Here is a 21,229-nt window from a genome sequence, read left to right as displayed (position 1 = left end):
GCTCAGTGAGTGAGCGAGACTGTAGAACACAGAAGACCCGGTCGGCCCCTCCATCACTGCACATAGCAGGAATGATAGTTTCTGTTGCGTTTATATGGTGGGGATCACATCCCCAACACCTCCACAGTATCTCATTTAATCCCCCCACACCCTGGTGGAAAGCCCCAGTTTTGTGTGTCTTACATATAGGGAAACTGAGGTAGGGGAAGCTAAGGTCACAACTGATTTTTTTTTTTTTTAAGATTTTATTTATTTGAGAGAGAGGGAGCGAGCAAGCACGAGCAGGGGAAGGGGCAGAGGGAGAAGCAGACTCCCTGCTGAGCACAGAGCGATGCAGCGCTGGATTCCAGGACCCTGAGATCATGACCTGAGCCGAAGTCGGATGCTTAACCAACTGAGCCACCCAGGCGTCCCCCACAGCTGAGATTTGAACCCAGAGCCTGCTCTCTTAATCTTAAAGCTGTTCTATGTGTCTTTTTTTTCTCTACTGTGTGATGGATACATTCTGTCCAAAGCATTCTATGATGTTGTCCTGAAAACTGAGAGTACTGGATTCCACAGCAAATACGCAGGTACCTTCCTACAAGCCTTTGGTCACATTTTTGTCAGGCAATCGATACATGACCTTGTTCTCTGTGTGTTTTAAGACACCTTTTATTTATTTATTTTTTTAAGATTTTATTTATTTATCCATGAGAGACACACACAGAGAGAGAGGCAGAGACACAGGCAGAAGGAGAAGCAGGCTCCATGCAGGGAGCCCAATGTGGAACTCGATCCCCAGACTCCAGGGTCACACCTGGGCCGAAGGCAGGCACTAAACCACTGAGCCACCCAGGGATCCCCAAAGACAGCTTTTAAAATACACCTTGCTGATTGGCTCACACTGACTTTCAGCCAACAGCACTATAACTCATGCCTGAAACAAAGCTCATCTAACACACATTTTCTCCAGAGGACACATCCAGCCTTCTTACATTCAGAGACAGTAGGACAGCACCAAGTACTATACTTAGAGGCCTTTTTAAGTAGAAAAATTGCCAATAAAAACACAAAAATGTACAAAATGTGCTACTAGATAGACCATAAAAAGGCCACCTGTTTACCATCAGAGCTGAAGGAAGATGGCAGGGTGTCACCACATTCCACCTCAATGGGGACCGTGTGCCTCAGTGATACAAACTCCCCCCCCCCCCCCCCCCCCCCGCCACTCTGAGCATGTCCCTGAATGGCTACAAAGTGCTGCAAGTATTGGTTTGGGGGTTGCAAATAAAGCTTAGTGGGTGGAACTCACACGTGTGGGGGGCTGTAGCATCAAGGTAACCTAGTCCGCAGCAGTCAGGAACATCCTCCAATCTTTGTGGCTTAGAAAGATGAAGGCTTCTTCTATTTTTTTTTTTAAATTATTTAAGATTTTGTTTATTTGACATAGAGCAAAAACGGGAAGCGGCAGGCAGAGGGAAAAGCAGGACCCTGGGATCATGATCTGACCTGAAGGCAGGTGTTTAGTGAACTGAGCCACCAGGTGCCCCACTAGGCTTCTTCCTCATTCATACCACATGCCCGTGGCGGAGCAGCAACGGACTCTGCTGGTCACAGTCTCTGAGACCTGCCTGAAGGGGCTGCCACCATCTCACCATGACAGTGGGGGCAGGCTCAGAAAGCTCTTACCCTGTCAGTGAAAGGCCCTGGCCTGGAAGGGCCTCGTCAAAGTTCTGCTCAGAGATCACTGGCCAGAAGGCACCCCACTGGGCCCCTGGAAGGGGTGCACCCCCCACCCAGGTACTTGTATCTAACAGCATTGTCCCAGGGGGCTGAGGGCAGAGATCTGTCCTGCTCTGGGGTCTGAGGGAAGCAGGATGGCCCTGTGCTGGGAGTCTGAGGGCAGAGACTGCGCGCTGTCCCGGAGAGCTAGGCGAGGGAAGAGACTGTGCAAAATGTGCCCGTCCCCCATGTGCTTCAGCTGCCTTGGGAAAACTAGGCCTTGGGTGCTGAGACATCTCCCCACATCTCCCCTCCCTGGGCCCTGCCAGGTCCCGCCCAGGCTGCCCTGGCGCCGGCCACGGAATCTGATCCCGCCGGGAAGCAAAGGCCGTTTGTTCTCCCTTCTCGGCCACCCTGACACCAGCTCTGGATCACTTTCCAGGACACCCGCGAGTGACCAGGGGCCCCCAGGTGAGCCGTCCTGGTCTCAGCTCTGACTGGACTTGGTGGCCAATGACCCTGCAAGATCCCTCTGAGCCCCGTGGGGCCTAAGGACACCCTCAGGAAGGTGCGGGAGAGTCACCATGGAGCCCACCCACCACCCACTCCCAACTCGGGCCACATCCATCCCGACTTCCATGGCTGAGCCTACACCATCTTGGGCTACAAGGAGAGAGCCAAAGCTTTATCCTTCCTGCCTTTGGCTTCTCCCAGGTGCTGAGACAGGTGTCACCTCAGGTGAGATGAGGTCCCGGCTCCCCTGCTCACTAGCCGGTGACCCTTGAGCAGTGGCTTAACCTCTCTATACCTCAGTTTCTCCATCTTTACAATGGGACTCTCCATGGTGCTTACCTCAGTGCCGCTCCGAGGGAGATGCTCGCATACTGCTCTACCGACTTGCAGAAACACTTCCCAGCTCAACAGTTTCTACAGCGTAAAGTCTAAGCAGGTGCATGCGGGGTGCAGCCCCGGTGGCCTCTGCTAGCGCAAACTCCACACTTGTATTCCAATGCTTCTGAGCCCAGCTGTGGCCCCTGCTGCTCTCTCCACCCCCAGATCAGAGCACCCACCTATGCCAGATTCAAGCATCCGCTTGCCACCCCCCTTGAAGCCCCCTTAATGCTACTGCCTTCGACCTCACCGTTCATTCTGCCTACTACTGAACTTGATGTAAGTGTGATTCCCTAATGAGTTCTCTTCTGAGTCTGGCTAATTCTGTTCAATATTATTTTTGTGACGTTTTTCTAGGGTCAGAGGATAAATACCCCAGGCCTTGAGCCCCTGTGTTGGGGTCACTCTGCTGTGTGTGCTCTTTGCTGTCTCCCAGAGATCCCCAGCAGGATGGAGCCCAGGCAGTCATGGTACTGTCTGCTTATTGGTGTCCCTGAAGGCTTGGTGTCTCTGGGGGCTTCCTGGGGTAACCTCCCCTGTAAACAAACCACACCCCCCTCATCATCTCATGGTCTGGTTCTGAAGATCCCAACCCAAGACAATGTCTTTGGGAGATGTTATTCACTCTCTAATCACACCAGCGTCCCAACAGCTGCTTGTTTTTGCGTGGCCTGTGGAATTAATGGAGACATCAATCCCCTTTCTGATCTGGTCCTCGCAGCTGTGTTTGGTGGAGTGGAGGAGGTTACTTTATTTTATAAAGGACACTAAAGTGGCAGGTCGCATGACTGTTCCCCGAGCCAGGTCTGTGCCAGCTCCTGGAGCACCAAACCCTTATCAGGTAGCCAGGACACACAGCAACGACCTCAGCATTTGGCTCCTGGCCGAGGCCCAGCCTCGTCCCCTCTCACCTGATTCTGGCTGAGATATGAGGATGCTTGGCACCCTTTCCAAAACAGAGCCGGGGGGGGGGGTTGGCTTCAGCCGGGCAATGGGCAGCCCGCTCCCAGCTTCGTTTCCAGGGCTCCTATTCTGGGTCCCAGGAGGATGAGCAGGGGTCAGACGGGGAAGAGGCTAGTGAGCTCACAGGTGCAACATTTAAGGAGCTTTTAGTTCAGGAGCCCATCTCCACCTGCAGTGCCTCCTTAAATTTTTTAATTAAAGTAAAATTCACATGAATTCTCCATTTTAAAGTATACAGTTCAGTAGCATTTAGTGCACTGAGAATGTTGTGTAAACATCACCACTGCCTAGTTCCAGAACATTTATATCACTCAGGAGGGAAACCGCATCCTCATGAGCAGTCACTCCTTATCCTTGTACCCCGGCTGCTGACAGCCATTCACCTGCTGTCTCTGTGGATTTGTCTGTTCTGGACATTTCATATATGTGGAATCACACACTATGTGGCCTTTTGTGTCTGACTTTTTACACTTGGGGTTTTCTTTTAATTTATTTTATTTTATTTATTTATGATAGTCACAGAGAGAGAGAGAGAGAGAGAGAGAGGCAGAGACACAGGCAGAGGGAGAAGCAGGCTCCATGCGCCGGGAGCCCGACGTGGGATTCGATCCCGGGTCTCCAGGATCGCGCCCTGGGCCAAAGGCAGGCGCCAAACCGCTGCGCCACCCAGGGATCCCAACACTTGGGGTTTTCAAACTCCATCCATGTGTACCATATCAGTGGTTTTTGTCCCTTTTCATGCCTGAGTAATATTCCATCACATGGCTTGATCACCTGCCCCATTCCAGTGGATTCTCAGAAACTGTAATTTCCAATGTTTTTTGGGCACCTGCTCTGTCCTGGAGCTCTTTGTGAAGGGGTAACCAGATTCCAGCCATCACCACCATATGGTCTCAGTTCCTGGGCCTCAGATTCCCCATCTGTAAATAGGGTTATCCTGAAGATTAACTGAGGCCAGGAAAGTGAATGGTATGTGCCTGCAGAACCAGGCATGTGATAAAGATGTGACATTTCTTATTCTTTTAAAGTAAGTTCTGTACCCAACGTGGAGCTTGAACTCATGACTCCAAGATCAAGACTTGCATGCTGTACTGACTGAGCCAGCCAGGTGCCCTGAAATTTATTCTTATTTTTTAAAAAAGATTTTATTTATTTATTTATTCATGAGAGACACAGAGAGAGAGGAAGGCAGAGACACAGGCAGAAGGAGAAGCAGGCTCCATGCAGGGAGCCTGACGCGGGACTCGATCCCGGGTCTCCAGGATCATGCCCTGGGCCAAAGGTGGTCACTAAACCGCTGGACCACTGGGGCTGCCCCGAAATTTATTCTTATTTTATCTTTTTCATTGATATTTATTATGCTCCCCGAGAATCCATGCTTACTGGGTGCCCCACATGTCAGGCGCCACGTGGGATGTTCATGTGTATTATCTCTCCACTTCACTCCACCAGCAAAGAGGTCTCTGCAGCTTCCCGGTGGCTCTGGGAGGAGGCAGCTGGAGTTGGGGTCAGTGGGCCACTAGGGTCTGGGTGTATTGGATCAGCAGGGTCCTTGCCAGGGTCAGAATTAGGAGAGGATCCTCCCCCTCCCCACTGGGCACTGTTACCTCTCTCTCCATTGGAAAAGGCCCTGGGGGGGGGGGGGTTAAGCCACTTTGTGGCTGAGCTGCTCCTCTCCCTGGGCTTCAGAGTGCCTGTATGGCCCAGGAAGGGACCCACTGGGAGAATTCTGGGGACATCTGTCCATTTGGGGTGAGGGTGGAGGCCAGGCATTCCCACCCCTAGTGAAATTTATATGCATGAAGATTTGTAGGACATGGGCCCCGACTGGGGTCTATCTATAAAGAGTACACCCTTGTACCCCACTTCAGCCTCCACATCCCACTCCTTTGACTCCACCCATCATGCTGGGCCTGGGCTTGACCACACAGCATGTTCGGATGTGGCTCAAGTGACAAAGGTGATAGTGAAGGTTGGAGTTTATTTGAGAGTCGTGCAGGTCATGTGGGATGGGAGTGGGACCAGGGCCTCTGGAGATCCCTAGGGCTCCGAGTTTGTTGGTTTGTGTGTTTTTTTAAGATTTTATTTGTTTATTCATGAGAGACACAGAGAGAGAGGCAGAGACATAGGCAGAGGGAGAAGTAGGCTCCCTGCGGGGAGCCCGATGTGGGACTCGATCCGGGCCCTGGGATCATGCCCTGAGCTGAAGACAGATGCTCAACCTCTGAGCCACCCAGGCGTCCCCTCTGGGGCTCTGAGTTATCCAGTCTAAGCCTTGTCAGTTTCATGAGCCCCAGAAAGTGGCCATCAACCCCCCTTTTCCTGCTACCAGGGGCCCTGAAGGATGACAGCAGAGGTTGGCATGTATTGAGGACCTACTGTGCACAGGCACTTGGAATGGTTTACATTGAGTCTCACAGGAGCCCTAGGTGGAGGAACTGCTTCTGTCCCCATTTTATAGACAAGGAAACTGAGACATAGAGCAGCAAAGCCCTCGGCCAGGGGCCCACAGCCAGAAGGGGGTTCAGCCCTCCAGGGGCCCCTGTGGCCCTGGGCTGCTCTGAGCTCAGCACACACAGATTTCAAATGCTCACAGCCTGGAAGAAGTCGCAGAGTCTGAGACTTGCACTGTCAGCAGCATGGGGGTTAGAGAACCCGGGTTCGAATCCTGACTCTGACGCTCAGTACTGGCCATGGGACTCCTGGTGAGTCACTGCCCCTCTCTGGACCTCGGTTTCCTCATCTGTAAAACGGATGGAGACATTTAGAGAATCACTGTTTAAACCCAACCCTCCCCTCCTGCCTCTAACATCTGACAGCTACATTTCCCAGCCTTTCCTGCCAGGAGATGTGGCCATGTGACTCTGTTCTTTCCAGTGAGGTATAAGCAGGAGGGTCCCAAGGCCTCCTAGAAAGATTTCTAGAAGATGCTGAGCCCCCCACCCCTTGGCCTCTGCCTTTCCCTCTGAGGGAGGAGGTGAAGGCTAGAGCCCTGGCAGCCGCTTTGTGCCATGAAGCAGCCTTGAGGACACAAGCCAGGGATGCTGTGAACTGAGAAAACAAGTCATATTACTGTGGTTGAGTCTGGACCTATCTGTCAGGCAGCAGGCCTGACACCACGTCGCTATCTCTGATCCTTGGGTTCACACTAGTGTGGAATCCTTCCCCGAGGCCCCTGGCCGGTGGCCCAGCATGCTGCGCATCTCGTGGGTGACCACTTCCCAGTGCCGCCTGCCAGCAGACAGAGTCCGGTGCGTGCGGGGTAAAGGCAGGCTGCTCTCCCGGCCTCCCCCCAGGGCTGCAGGTGCTGTAGCAGTGCCCATGGGTCTGAAGGGGTCCCCAGATTCTGGGAAGGATGAGTAGGGGGTCCGGTGGTGGGTACCCTGCTGGGGCTGAGCCCTGGGGCTGGCCTTGGAGACTTCAGCAGGGCGGACAGGGTCGTCTTCAAAGTGCGGTGGAGACAGTTCATGGAGGCTACGGCGGGTGGCCCGGGCAGCCCGGAGCAGAGTGTGGGTGAGGGCCGCCACCAGCACCAGAGCACCCACTCCGAGGATGGAGGCGGCGGCCGCACCTGTCTCGATCTCAAAGAGCAGCAAGGCATAGATGGACAGTGCTGGGGAAAGAAAGGGCTCTCATTTACTTAGTCACCAAGCGTTTGCTCCCCAAGCCCCGAGAGAGCTCCCCCAAACACAGGGCAGTCACAGAAACCCATACAGCATGACAGGCGCATAGCTTAGCTATCTAATCCTCTCACATTGTCGTCACATCCATTTTACCCCAAAATGGTAAATTTTATGTTATGCGTACTTGACCACAACTGAAGCAACACGAATCTCAGGCTTCCTGAAGCCCGTGATTAACTTTCAGGGAACCACAGCCCCTCTCCGGCCTTAGTTTGCTGGTTTGAACAAGACGGTTGGTGACCTGACCTTGAGGTCTGATCTGTACTAGTTTTCCGCTGACCTATCCAGCGCCCAGTTGATACCATTCTTTTTGATGAGGACTGGCCTGCACCTTGTAGGACATTTAGCAGCTTCTACCCACTAGATACAGTAGCATTCTCTCCCTTCCCTGTCATGACGAGCAAAAACGTCGCCAGAGGGGCACCCGGGTGGCTCAGTGGTTGAGTGTCTGCCTTTGGCTCAGATCATGATCCCAGGGTCCTGGGGGGGCCTACTTCTCCTCCTACCTATGTCTCTGCCTCTCTCTGTTTCTCTCATGAATAAATAAATAAAATATTTTTTAAAAAGTCTCTAGATATTGCCAAATGTCCCCCAGGTCAGCAGAATCAGTCCCCTTGAGAACCATTGTCCACTCCGTACCGTCACCCTGCGCACTAAGGTAGGAGCACGGACCCATGGCTCTGGCATCAGTAATGTGCATGGTACTAGGCTTGGCCAATCAGAGCATTGCTTCCCTTGGTTGTAGCGATTGGTGCAGGGATATCACATGACCCAAGCCCAGCCAATCAGAGCCATCCTTGGGACTTTCAACTGGGCTGTGGGTAGGGAGGAACTTTCTTACTGCAGCAGCCAAGGAATTGGCAGAAGAGAAACCCAGAGTGGATGGAAGCCTTCTTGGCACTTGGCTGGTTGTTTTTATGCTTTCTCTGGCTCTGTATTCTTGCCTTTTTTTTTTTTTAATATTTTATTTATTTATTCATGAGACACTCGGAGAGAGAGAGGCAGAGGGAGAAGCAGGATCCCTGCAGGGAGTCCCATGCAGGACTGGATCCCCAGACCCCAGGATCATGCCCTGAGCCAAAGGCAGATGCGCAACCTCTGAGCCACCCACCTGGGTGGCTATATTCTTGCTTTTAAGATGCCACACTGCATCATATTTGACATATTAAAGTGAGGCCAAGGACTTTTTTTTTCTCTAAACATTCTTGAAAAGGTTTTTTTAATTATTCTTTTGGCTCTGGCTAGCAACGAATGGATGATTGGATGATTGGCTTGATGTGCTTGGGAATTCTTGCTGAGTGAGGTCACCTAACCTCAAAAAGAATCTAAATGGGAGCTGAACAAATTCTTAATTTAACACTTAACAAGGCTGACACACTTATCTCTTTTCCCCTCTTTGTGAGTTTTTCTTGTAGATTAGAATGAGGATGTCTTATTCTACAAGTCTCCAACACTTTTTTTTTTGCCAGGCTGTGAAAAGGCTCAAGATTGTAGGCATTGTGTTGAAAGCACTTACAGATACAGCATCTTTCTCTGGGGATACCAGGGGAAGAGGGGAAGTGAGAGGAATTTCTGATTACATTGTTTGAGCACCTAGATCCAGCTGCACCTGAGGACAACCACCCCTGATCTTTACAGATACATGAATCATCCCATCCACTCTCCTTTTAAAAAACTCACAACTGGAGCATTTTATTAAGTCGAACATCAAAAGTTATTCAGAGTTTACTGTACATTATACACCCACATATTCCCTTATGTTCCCATAATGGAATATAGGCTCACGTCTCACAAATAAATAATTTAAATATGTTTCTAAACTTCTATTTCTCTGTTGCAGGAATAAGAAAAAGGCAGTAACAGCAAATCTCTTGTTTTTCATTCAGCTGAATATTTTTTTCTTCCAGTAAAACAGGTTGTTTATAGGAGTGCCAGTGGTCTACGTATGATTCAGCACTGAGTCTGCAGTACCATCAATACATTTTTCAGGATTAGAACAAAATATAAGATGTCAGGTGTCTCTTTAAGGAATCTTGATGATTTGGTTCCTTTTTGGTAAGTGTGGGTGAGAGATGGTGGATTTAAGAAAAGTTATTACAATTTAGGGAAGGAAAGACAGTGCAGTGTGTCCTTCTGTCACCCACGTTATTAGTTTTTCTTCTGCTTCATGTTTTGGGATTTATAACTACATTTCTGGTTTATAAAACATATATACACATGTACATGTATATATATATATTTTTTTTTGAGGGGGCGGTGTTTGGTTTTTGTTTGTTTTGTTTTTGTTTTCCTAAGCTATTCTTGAGCTGGAAGTTTCAACATTTGTAACCAAACAGTTTTTACTAAGACCAACCTGTGAAACACTATCCCCAGAAAACCACCAAGGACTTAAAAGCTTTTGTTCAAACCAAATGTGAGAAACTGAAGAATCAAAAATATTCTGGAGACAGCTACCACTTACGGAACCCACACTGGGTTCCAATAACTGGGGTCAGATGCTGTTCATGGGCTTTCATCAGAATTAACCCAGAATCCCCTCAGCAATTCTAGAAGGCAGGGAAGTATGCATCCCTGCTGTACCGATGAGGGAACTGGGACACAAAGGAAATCTGCCCAAAGTCCCAGAGCAAGAAAGTGTCAGAGCTGAGAGTCTAACACAGGCAGATTGGCTCTGGAGCTGGCTTCAGTTATGGGACCACTACCCCTGGCCACCCCAGCCTGGGGCTCTACACCCCACCTTCTATCCCCCAGCACGCACCTGCTAAGTAGACGGAGACCCCACAGCAGAAAACACCAAGGGCCACGTGTCTGAGGAGACGGCAGTCATAGAGAAACCAGTCAGACCTGAGAAGGAGGGGCGCAGGAAGAGAACGAGCTCAGGGGGTGGAACTGGTGGGGGAAGGCCAGGGAGGAGAGGCAGGGAGAGTGGCCCAGCTTTGGGGGACTTGAGATCTATGGGAGGACTCAACCATCCATCCATCCATCGTCTCTCCACCTACCTATTCATTTGTTCTTCCAGGTAAATGTCCACTACTACTTACCATCCACCCATCCCCATTGATATTCAACCACACAGCCATCATCCACTTAGCCAGGCCCTATTAATCCATCCATCCACTTATTTAAATAGCAACCATCCATCCGTCCTTCCATTTGTGATTCACCACCCATCTACCCCATCCATCCATCCATCCATCCATCCATCCATCCATTCATCCTTCACCCATCCATCCATCATCCATCTCCCACTCACCATCCATTGATCCATCCAACTATCCATCTGTCCATTCATCCACCCCTCATTCACCACTCATCCATCCACCATCCATCCCCTCTCTCCTATGACTCATCCATATACATCAGTCCATTCAAATATCCAACATTCATGAGGCAGCTATTATGCACAGACACTTGCTAGGGACCTGACTTCTCATTATTTTATGGACCATAAGCTTATTTGGGAAATGAAGAAACCAGGGTAACTTGTCATCAGACATGATAGAAACAGAGATTCCCAAGAGCTGAGACTGATTGAGGACTTAGTTTTGAGCCTGGTACTGTGCTAAGCACTTCTGTACTCCTGGAGGTTTAGGAAATGGAGGCTCTGAGAGCTTCCATTATCACTCACCTCCCGCTGGTACAGTGGAAATGGCTTCCTCCCTGGTCTCCCCACCACCTCCCCTCCCGGCCCCTGTTTTCTTGTGTGGCAGCTGGAGGGTGTTATTTCAAACTGAAGTCAGATCATGCCCCTCCTTGCTCACAACTCTCGGGCAGAGTAAACCCCAAAGTCTTCACCAGAGCACAGGAAGCCCCTACATGCTCCAGTTCCGGATTTCCCTGTTCTTATCTCCTTCATGTCTCCCTCCAGCCACACCAATCACTACCCTCTAACACCCCAAGGTCATTCCTGCCCCAGGGCCTTAGCACGTGCTGTTCCCCCTGCCTGGATCACAAACCTCCAGATCTTCTGCCTCCTTTCCTCCTTCAATTAAGTCTCTGCCCAAGCCTCCACTGATGATCCCATCTCAACGACACCCTATCCTCTTCTACTGCATCACCCATTTTCTTCCTTTCCCAGCATTTATCCTGGGATTGACATTATTGTCTAGTCTCTATTGTCTACCCCAAGAGGGCAGATCTGGATCCGTCTGGTTCCTGCAGTGTATCCTCTACAAGCTATGTTGGGCTCAGCCCCCTGCAGGCACCCAATACATATTTGTCGACTAACAGATGAGTGCATTTCAGCACCCCTTGAGCTGTGGAATGGATACTGCACACTTTAGGTGGGATCAACTCCAGCGGGGGAAGTTCCCATCTGCTGAAATCCATGGAATCCTGGTCCCTGATTCTGGCTCCCCTGCCCCAGCATCCTGGAAGAAAACACTGGGAGGTGGGGCAGCAGCGAGTCCTTGACTCAGGGTAAGTTCCTCTCCATTCCCTGCCCCCTGACACCTGCCTCCCCTGCCCCCTGCCCATGTTCCAGGTGCCTGAGTAAGGAACCCCAACGGGGGGCCAGAGCACAGGATGTGGCTCTACCAGGAGCATGTTCACATCTAGTCCACCTGCTTCCAAAAAGGGCAGCCTAGAGAGATCAGTCTCCCCTGTGTGAGGCTCAGTTACAGAGGGAGGTAGCAACACCAGCAGCCCAGGGACTGGGGGCCCTTCGCTGGGTTAGTCCACAGAACACGAGAAGCACGAGAAGCACTGGGAGCTTAGGGTTCCCTAAGTGAACGTCAACACTGGGGCCAGCCTATCCTGGGTCTTCTCTGACTGTAGTTTCCACCTCTGTAAAATGGGGGTCACTGTATAGTCGGTGCACCTGCTGTAAATTTTCAACTACTATAGGATGAAGGGAGGGAGAGATGGTAGAGAGAGTGGGGGATGGAGAGAGGGGAGAAAGGGAGGTCGGGATGGAAGAAAGGGGGAGGGAGAGGGGAGACGGAAAGCTCTCCCCCAACCTGAGGACCCCGAGAGGGGCAGCGGCTCCCCCGGGCTCTCCGGGCCCCCAGCCGGGCCTCGGGGAGGAGGGGACTGTCCTACCTGCCGGGGCCAGGCCCCCGCGCCAGCTCGGCGCCCAGATGGCCGCAGAGCGCGGCGAGCAGAAGGCAGGTGAGGCCCAGCACCAGGGCGAGCGCGGCGAGCGCGGCGGCCAGCGGCAGCAGCGCCCCGGCCGCGTCCTCGGGCAGCCCGGGGCCGCCGCCCAGCTCGGGGCCCAGCCCGTCGGCGCGCAGCCCCCGAAGCTCCGCGCGGCCCGCCTGCAGCTGGAACAGCAGCTGCGCTCCCAGCGCCGCCAGCACGGCCGCCGGGATGCCCAGCAGGGTCATCGCGGCCAGCACCCGGCCGCCGTACGACCGGGCCATGGCTGGGGTCTGCCGGTCGGGGTGGGGGTGGGGTGGTCAAGGAATAAAAGAGATTTTAACCGGGCAGGTGAGTCGGGCGGGCGTCCAGGGCCCCCAGGAGTTCCGAGGGGGGCGGGACTGCACGGGGTATCTGAAAGTTGGGGGGCCGTCGGGGGATTGGCGTGCCGACGGCGGTGGGGATGAGAAAGTGCCGCGAAAACTTGGGACCAAGTCTTTTCTCCTCCCTCTGGGGACCCTGCGGGCGCCCCCTCCCGGCGTCCACGTCCTGGGCGGGCGGGGCCGGCGCGGGGCGGGGCGAGGATGGGACGGAGGTGGCCCCGGGAGCCGCCAGGGCTGGGTGGCCGGATCCAGGGGGCCCCACAAGCCCGCAAACTCATTAAAGCGAGTCCCACACCACCCACTGCCCTAAGCACCTGTTTCATTGTTCTTTAAAAAAGGAAATTTGAGCGAATTTTTAAATAATTCCCTTTGATATTCAGTCTCTTATCTGCGGACCTTGCAATTGGCTGTGATTTCCCCTCTGCTTAACCTTCTTTCAAGGCTTTGCAGAAATGTCGTCTTCTGGGTGAGGCTCTTTGGGGCCCCCGCTTGACCAGGCTCCCCTGTCTTTTGCTGCTGAGCTTTGTTCTTCCCGTGACACGTTTTTGGTTATTATAATTTATTTTTCATTTTTAAAATTGAGGTGAAATTTACATGACATAAAAGAAACCACTCTGAAGTGAACAATCCAGTGGCATTTAGTACATGCATGATGTTGTGCAAACAACATGTCCGTCTAGTTCTGGAATATTTTCATCACCCCAAAAGGAGCCCCTCATCCCCCACTCATTAGCAATCACTCCCCACTCCACCTCCCCCAGCCTTGGCCGCCCTGATCTGCTCTCTGTCTCTAGATTTGCCTGTTCTGGACATTTTACATACATGGAGCCAGGCAGTATGTGATTTTTTTGTGTCCAGCTTCTTTCACTGAGCAAAATAATTTTTTGAGGTTCATCCATGTGGTACCATGTAGCAGTTCTTCATTGGACATAATGGTTGAATAGCACCCCACTGTGTGGATGGACCACATTTAGTTTATCCATTCGTTTGTTGAGGGGCATGTGGGTTTTTCCCCCACCTTTTAGCTGTTGTGAATAGTGCTGCTGTGAACATGCACGCACAAGTATTTCTTTGAGTCCCTGTTTTCATTTCTTTTGCGTTTACACCTAGGAGTGGAATTGCTGGTAACTATACACTTAAGTTCCTGAGGAACCCCAGACTGCTTTTCACAGCAACTGGACCCTTCTACCTTCCCACCAGCAGTGCCCCAGGGTTCCAATTTTTTCATTTCCCTGCCAACACTTGCTGTGTGCTGGTTTTTGGTTACAGCCAACCTACTGGGTGGGAAGTGGTATCTCACCGTGCTTTTGATTTGCATTTCCCGAATGGCTAATGATGCTGAGCATCTTTTCATGTGCTTGTTGGTCATTTGTGTATCTTCTTTGGAGAAATGCTTGTTCAGGTCCTTTGCTTATTTTTGAGTTGGTTGCCTGTCTTCTGTGTACCTGTCCCTCCCTGCTCCTCCCCGCCCCCCAGCACTTTGCATCTCCTGAAGCCCTGCCCGTTGGTTTCTCTGCAGTCCGAGGTCCCCCCACCCCGCCGGGGGTGGGTGTGCTCCGGGACCCCGGGATGTCTGCCTCAAGTGTCCACTGCTGTGTCCCCTTAGCAACTGGGCGGCGCTCTTCAGCACAGAGGCTTCGGCCCGGCATCCCCACGGACGTCCTCGCCGCGGGGTCAGAACAGCTCCCCGGCGCCGCCCTCCGCCCCGCGCTCCCCCTCGGGCTGACTCCCGCCCCCAGGGCCGCGTTTGCTCCGGGCCTCCCGGTCCACGCGGTACTTGCAGCGGCGCAGCGGCTCGGTGAGGCTCCGCGGCGCGGGGTCGTCCAGGTCCTCGGGCTGCAGGAAGTTGCGGTCCAGCACCTCGGCTGCCTCCTGCCAGTTGGCGAAGCAGGCGGGGCCCAGGCGCCGGATCTCGTCGGTGGCGTCGCGGCTGAGCACGTCCCCGCCCGGCTTGAGCACCACGACGGCCGGCAGGCGCTCCACCGAGAACCGGCGCCCGAGGTCCCTGCGGGGCGGGCGGGTCAGTCCGGGGAAGCCCGTCCCTGATCCCGAGCTGGGGAGCCGCACATCCCTCCTCCCAGCACTTACTGAGCGCCTTCTGCGTGCCCCGTGTACGCTGGGGGCGCCCAGGGACCAGGCCAGGCCAGGGCGCGGTGGCCTCTGCACTGTCTCCAATACCTTAGACACGCGGCTACCTCACTTCTATTCTATTCTATTCTATTCTATTCTATTCTATTCTATTCTATTCTATTCTATTCTATTCTCACAACATGCACTATATGGGACATACTTATACTAAAAACGTATATTGAAAAATTATTCATTGTTCATTGGAAATTTGTTTTGAACTGGACATCCTGGGACGCCTGGGTGGCTCAGCGGTTGAGCGTCTGCCTTTGGCTCAGGGCGTGATCCTGGGATCCGGGATTGAGTCCCCCATTCTTCTTGCAGGGAACCTGCTTTTCTCTCTGCCTGTTTCTCTCTCTCTCTCTCTCTCTCTCTCTCTCTCAGGAACAAAATAAATCTTAAAAAACGTTAACTGGGCATCCTGTATTTTATTTGGGAACAGTGGAGGGGGTGGGGATTCGCTCACTGTCCAGACACCTAGCCCTAGTGAATGCTTTGTTGAGAGGACCCTGCCACAAATGAGGTCAGCAGGTCTGAGTTTGGCTATGATGCCCTCACAGCTGCCATTTCTGCCCTGGGAAGGGAAATGTTGCCAGTTTACAGGAAAGATTCCCCCTCAGCCTCAGAGAAGGCAGTAGGAGTGAGCCAATAATGCCCAAACGATGATAATGTTGGGTGGAGAATGAAAGTCTCTAGAAACTTCCAACTTGTGGAGCAGAATTAATGAAATCAGTGAAGTGTCAGAAAGTCTATGGCTCAGTGCAGACTCCACGTGTGTGGAGATAAAGCAAATATGGCAAAATGTTAACGATTGCTGTGGGTTTCATTATATGCTTCTTCCAAATTTTGGTGTCTTCGAAATTTTTCATAGTGAAAAGTTGGAGTTTATAAAGAAGGAAAGCTGGGTTTGCCTGGCTGGCTCAGTCGGAGGAGCATGTGTATCTCAGGGTTGTGGGTTTGAGTCCCATGTTGGGTGTAGAGTATACTTTAAAAAATAAATAAAAAGAAGGGAAGCCTTATTGCAGAAAGGGGAAGGTTCTAAGATAGCCACAAACTGTAGCATTGTTTATTGGGCAGCTGAGTGCAAAGCATGAATCCAGCCACCACTCTCAGCTCTAAGGCCCTCCCTGGCTCCCAGCGACTCTGAGGATCACATCCACCCCAGTTAGCATGGAGTTTGTGGCACTGCTCCACACAATGGCTGCAGACCTCTCACATCTGTTATTACTTACAGTTCCCTGAACTGGCTGTTATTTCTCTGATGGCCTCCCAGCCTTTATCTGGGCTGTGCCCTCTGCCTGGAAACCCTTCCCTCTCCTTACTCTTCCCTATTCTCCCTGGACTTGGGGTCTCTCTTTAAAGCCACTTTCTCAGGGAAGCATCCCCTGACCCCAAACCTCAGCAAGGTCTCCCCATTATATTCCCATATGGCATCCTCCCTTTGTCCTTTGGAACATAACTACAGTTTGTTATTATGTATTTATTTGAGTCTTTGTGTCATGTCTGTCTCCTCAGCTAGGTTGCAAGCTCCTTGGGAGCTAAATAGAAATGGGCACAGCCACCCCCCCGCCCCGTGGCCCCCTTCCCACTCCGACTCCGTGCACACTGGCACACAGAATGTGCTCATCAATTCCAGGTGGAACAGAGGCAACAATAAACACATACTTCACTTTCTGCAGAAATAGCTCCTCCTCCAGGAAGCCCTCCCTGACCTCTTCTCCCACCTCACCTCCTCAGGTCATCCTCAAAGGGCAGGAAGAGCCACTTCTTCGGCATGTCCCTGAGGAACAGATCCTGCTGCTCCTCTGTGGGATCCTGGGACACGTACACCAGAGCCAGCTGGGCTGCCCGCAGCACATAGAACTCATCTGTGAGCCTCACAAAGAAATCCCTGAGGATAGGCGCGAAGGCTTGGCACTGTGGGCATGACCCAGCGCCAAAGAACAGCAGCACCAGCCGGTTCTCCAGCCTGCGGCTGAGCTCGGCCTCCGTGTCCAGCTCGTCCTGGTCACTGTTGTTGCGAATCAGGACGCGGCCAGAGAACAAGGAGGCCATGGCAGCCCTGGCTAGGAGCTGGGGACACGGCAGACGGATTTTGCGTGGTCCTGAGCCTGCTGGCCGGCTGCTGGTCCAGGATTAGGTATCTTTAGGAGGCCAACTTAGCACCTCACTAATCTGCCTAAACCTCGACCTGATTCTGTGTTGCCTCCGAGGGCAGAGGCAGGCCACCTGTGGGTCCTTCTCTGGAGACAGCTAGAAATCCATTAAGAAAATGCACAGGGGGACACCTGGGTGGCTCAGTGGTTGAGCGTCTGGTCGTGATCCCGGGATCCTGGGATCGAGTCCCCCATCGGGCTCCCTACAGGGAGCCTGCTTCTCCCTCTGCCTGTGTCTCTGCCTCTCTCTCTGCCTCTCTCATGAATAAATAAATCAAATCTTGAAAAAGAAAAGAAAAAAGAAAAGAAAATGCATAGGACTGTAAAGGAAAACAGTCATCCTGACATATGGGTGTGAAAATATTTTAAGTTGTAACGCCAAATAGATGTGCTTCTCCACAAATTGAGCACATTAAGTAATCCGATTCACCAGGGCTCTGCAAATGATCGTGATTTCTATTGTGATAAATGATGTTTTGAGGTGTCTACCTGCAATGGCCAGGATGTGATATGGAATTATCTTTGATTTCCACGGGAGACAGGGCTGGCTGATACCTGCTATGACAGGACATGAAAAGATATGCCACATTCCAGTTAGAAGCCTAAAAATTAATGATGGGAAACCTGTTCATATGGAGGGGAGAGGCCAGGAGGGGGAGCTCTCACCAAACACTCGATGTCAATGACAGGAAAGCAGGTCAATTTCAGATCTTTGAAAAATAGAAGAATCTACAGGAAAGAATGATCAATTACAGTTCCCAACAGGAAAAGATGAAGATTGCACCTCCTACAATAAGTCAACGACCCCTGCAACTCAGCCAATTAACTGTCATCACCCTGAACTCCTGCTTTTCTCCAGTGGACTTTCCTTCAAAACAACCCCTCCCAGCTTCCTCCCTTCTTTTCCATAAAATAATGTTTATCTTATTTGTTGAAATAGCCTCTGACTTTTTATATACTTTGCTTCTCCTGAATCACAATTCTCTATTATTTCCAAATGATCCCATTTTTGCTAGTAAACTTACTTTATTTTTAAGGTCAATAGAAGTTAATGAAAAGAAATACGTGTTTTTTTTTCCCCTTCACCCTCTTGAATTAAGTTGGGACAGCTCACCTTAAGATCCCTTGGTGGGGGTGCCTGGGTGGCTCAGTCAGTTAAGTGTCTGCCTCCAGCTCAGGTCAGGACCCCAGGGTCCTGGGATCAAGCCCCGCATCAGGCTCCCTGTTCCATGTAGAGCCTGCTTCTCCCTCACCTTCTGCCCTTCTCCTGCTCATTCTCTCTCTCTCTCAGATAAATAAATAAAATCTAAAAAAAAAAAAATCTCTTGGTGTGTAAGGTTGAAAATCGTGGCCCCCTCCCATCAAGAGACGGAAACTAGTTCCCCTCTCCTTGAATCTGGGTTGGCTTCATGACTTGTTTTGACCAACAAAATGTGGTGGGAGGTTTGGAAGATGAGTCTTACCCTTGCTTCCTATTTTCATTCTCTTGGAAGGCTGCCTCCAGATGCCCCATGTAAGGAAGCTGATCAACTCAGGGGTTGACAAAGCTTTTCTATAAAGGGCTAGGTAGTGGGATCCCTGGGTGGTGCAGTGGTTTGGCGCCTGCCTTTGGCCCAGAGCGTGATCCTGGAGACCTGGGATCGAGTCCACGTTGGGCTCCCGGTACATGGAGCCTGCTTCTCCCTCTGCCTGTGTCTTTGCCTCTCTCTCTGTGTGTGACTATCATAAGTAAAAATTAAAAAAAAAAAAAGGGCTAGGTAGTTAATACTTTTGGCTTTGTGGGCCATAGAGTCTCTGTTGCAATTTCGAATTCTGCTACTGTTGTGCAAAAGCGCCTCTAGACAATATGCAAATGAATTTATGTGTCTGGGTTCCAATAAAACTCTATTTACAGATGCTGAAGTTTGAATTTCATAGATTTTTACTTGTCATGAAATATTAGTCTTTCGATTTTCCTTGACTATTCCAAAACTATTGGAATATAAAAACTATATAAAATATATAAAAGTAAATAAATAAATAAATAAATAAATAAATAAAATAAAAATAAAATATATAAAAACTATTCTCAGCTTGTGGATAGCCAGATTTGGCCTGTGAGTTGTGGCTTGCAGACTCCTGTTTTAGCCTATTGGATAAGAGGCTACGCAGAGGTGTTCACCTTAAAACAGTCAATTATTTTACCAACAAAAATGGGCTTGTTCAGGAATAGCAGAGAATTGCAATTTGGGACAAGCAAACTATGGCAAAAACCATAGGAATGTCCAATAAACAAAGGATAGGATTTTATGGAGAAAGAGGAAGTTGGGAAGGGTTGTTTTGAAGGGAAGTCCATTGGAGAAAAGCTGATGATGGTTTCTCATTGGCCGAGTTGCTTGGGCAGTCAGTTTCTTTCTTTCTTTCTTTCTTTCTTTCTTTCTTTCTTTCTTTCTTTCTTTCTTTCCTTTCCTTTCCTTTCCTTTCCTTTCCTTTCTTTTCTTTCTTTCTTTCTTACTCTTTCTTCTTTCTTTCTTTCTTTGTTTCTTTCTTTCTCTTCTTTCTTTCTTTCTTTCTTTCTTTCTTTCTTTCTTCTTTCTTCTTTCTTCTTTCTTTCTTCTTCAAGATTTCATTTATTTATTTGAGAGAGGCAGAGACAGGCAGAGGGAGAAGCAGGCTCCATGCACGGAGCCCCATGTGGGACCTGATCCCAGGACTCCAGGATCATGCCCTGGGCAGAAGGCAGATGCTCAACCGCTGAGCCACCCAGGCTTCCCGGGTAGTCAGTTTCTTATAGGAGATGTAATGTCCAGGGTTTCCTCTTGGGGCCTATGAACCATAATTCCTTCCTGTTGGTTCTTCTGTTTAGGGTCTGTAATTGACATTTTTTCCTGTAATTGAAGTGAGGTGGGACTGGCATGAGAGCTCCCCCTTCTGGCCTCCAACTGCATTTCAGTGAGGTTTCCCTTTATTAATTTTCAGAGATGAACTAGACGCTCAGTGGATAGCCAGCACCAATTGGTACATATGTGATCTTTTAGTCTAGCCGCTGGCAGATTGTAGCAGATTGGCTGAGCCAACTGAGTCCAGCAGAGGGACTGCCCAGGCAACTGAGGGGGTCTCAAGAAATAGTCGATCCCTATGGTATGAAGCCACTCCAATTTGGGGTGATTTATTACACAGCAATAGCTAGCTAGTACACCAGGTCTAGAGGATTTTTCAAGGCCTAGGAAACATGAGAGACTCTGAAAGAAACTTGGTATGGCTTAGTATGGGTTAGTATGGCTTTAAACAATAAAAAGGGACAGAGTGCCCAGGTGGCTCAGTCAGTTAGGCCTCCAACTCTTGATTTCGGTTCAGGTTATGATCTCAGTCTTGTGAGATTGAGTCCCACGTTGAGGATTCTCCCTCTCTCTTCCTCTTGGGGTTCTCTCTCTCTCTGCCCCTCCTGGTCGTGCATGCAAGCTCTCTCTCTCTCTCTCTCTCTCTAAATAAATAAATAAATAAATAAGCAAATAGAGGAACGTTGCAGAATCCTTATTCTCAAGATTTTTTTTAAAAGATTTTATTTATTTATTCAAGACACACACAGAGAGAGAGAGGCAGAGACACAGGCAGAGGGAGAAACAGGACCCATGCAGGGAGCCCGACGTGGGACTCGATCCCAGGTCTCCAGGATCATACCCCAGGCTGAAGGCAGTGCTAAACTGCTGAGCCATCGGGGCTGCCCTATTCTCAAGATTTGATTCATGTTGTCAAGGCTTTGTGAATGTGCTCATTCCTAATGTGTCCTCGTTACATTCAGTTTAGGAACAATTTCCCAGTCAGATTTTCCTCACTCTACCAGAACCCCAGGAAGTCCTGTCGTCTTGTGAATAGCAAGATGCACGAAGATCAAAATGATCTCAATAACTGAGAACTCTTCTCTAATCTTTATGAGGTGCCAGGCTCCTGTTCTCAGAACAGCCTTATTAGGATTATGCATTTTTATTCCATTTTACAGGTGAAGCATAGAGTCTCAAGAAAACTGATTTTCACAGCCCAGCGAATGACGTGTGTGGGGCTTTGGAGCCAAGTCCAACTTGACTGGGGCTTTTGTTTATCTCAGCATTTCCAAATTGCAGCACCTTTGACATATAAGGCTAGCTCATTGCTTGTGGTGGGGGCTATCCTGTGGTGTAGGATGTTTAGCAGCAATACGGGGCCTTGATCCACTAGACGCCAGTAGCACCCCTCTTCCAGTTGTGACGAATAAAAATGCCTCCAGACG

At 50.5% G+C, this 21,229-nt stretch overlaps 2 protein-coding genes across 2 annotated transcripts; both read right to left on the bottom strand.

Annotated features, from left to right (window-relative positions):
* Positions 1–4,065: 4,065 nt before the first annotated feature.
* TMEM221 (transmembrane protein 221) lies at positions 4,066–12,757 on the bottom strand. Its single transcript, XM_025989853.2, has 3 exons — positions 12,282–12,757; positions 10,000–10,085; positions 4,066–7,171 (listed from the first exon to the last, which is right to left on the bottom strand). Exons 1-3 carry the CDS (start codon positions 12,599–12,601, stop codon positions 6,702–6,704), a joined length of 876 nt encoding a protein of 291 aa, XP_025845638.2. The 5' UTR covers positions 12,602–12,757; the 3' UTR covers positions 4,066–6,701.
* A 1,617-nt stretch (positions 12,758–14,374) lies between these two features.
* NXNL1 (nucleoredoxin like 1) lies at positions 14,375–16,882 on the bottom strand. Its single transcript, XM_025989783.2, has 2 exons — positions 16,557–16,882; positions 14,375–14,705 (listed from the first exon to the last, which is right to left on the bottom strand). Exons 1-2 carry the CDS (start codon positions 16,880–16,882, stop codon positions 14,375–14,377), a joined length of 657 nt encoding a protein of 218 aa, XP_025845568.1.
* Positions 16,883–21,229: the final 4,347 nt, after the last annotated feature.

This window comes from Vulpes vulpes, chromosome 9 (assembly GCF_048418805.1).
Source record: "Vulpes vulpes isolate BD-2025 chromosome 9, VulVul3, whole genome shotgun sequence".
In the NCBI taxonomy this organism is placed as follows: domain Eukaryota; kingdom Metazoa; phylum Chordata; class Mammalia; order Carnivora; family Canidae; genus Vulpes; species Vulpes vulpes.
Note: the sequence above shows the minus strand (reverse complement) of the source record. Positions and strands in the feature narration are given on the sequence as shown.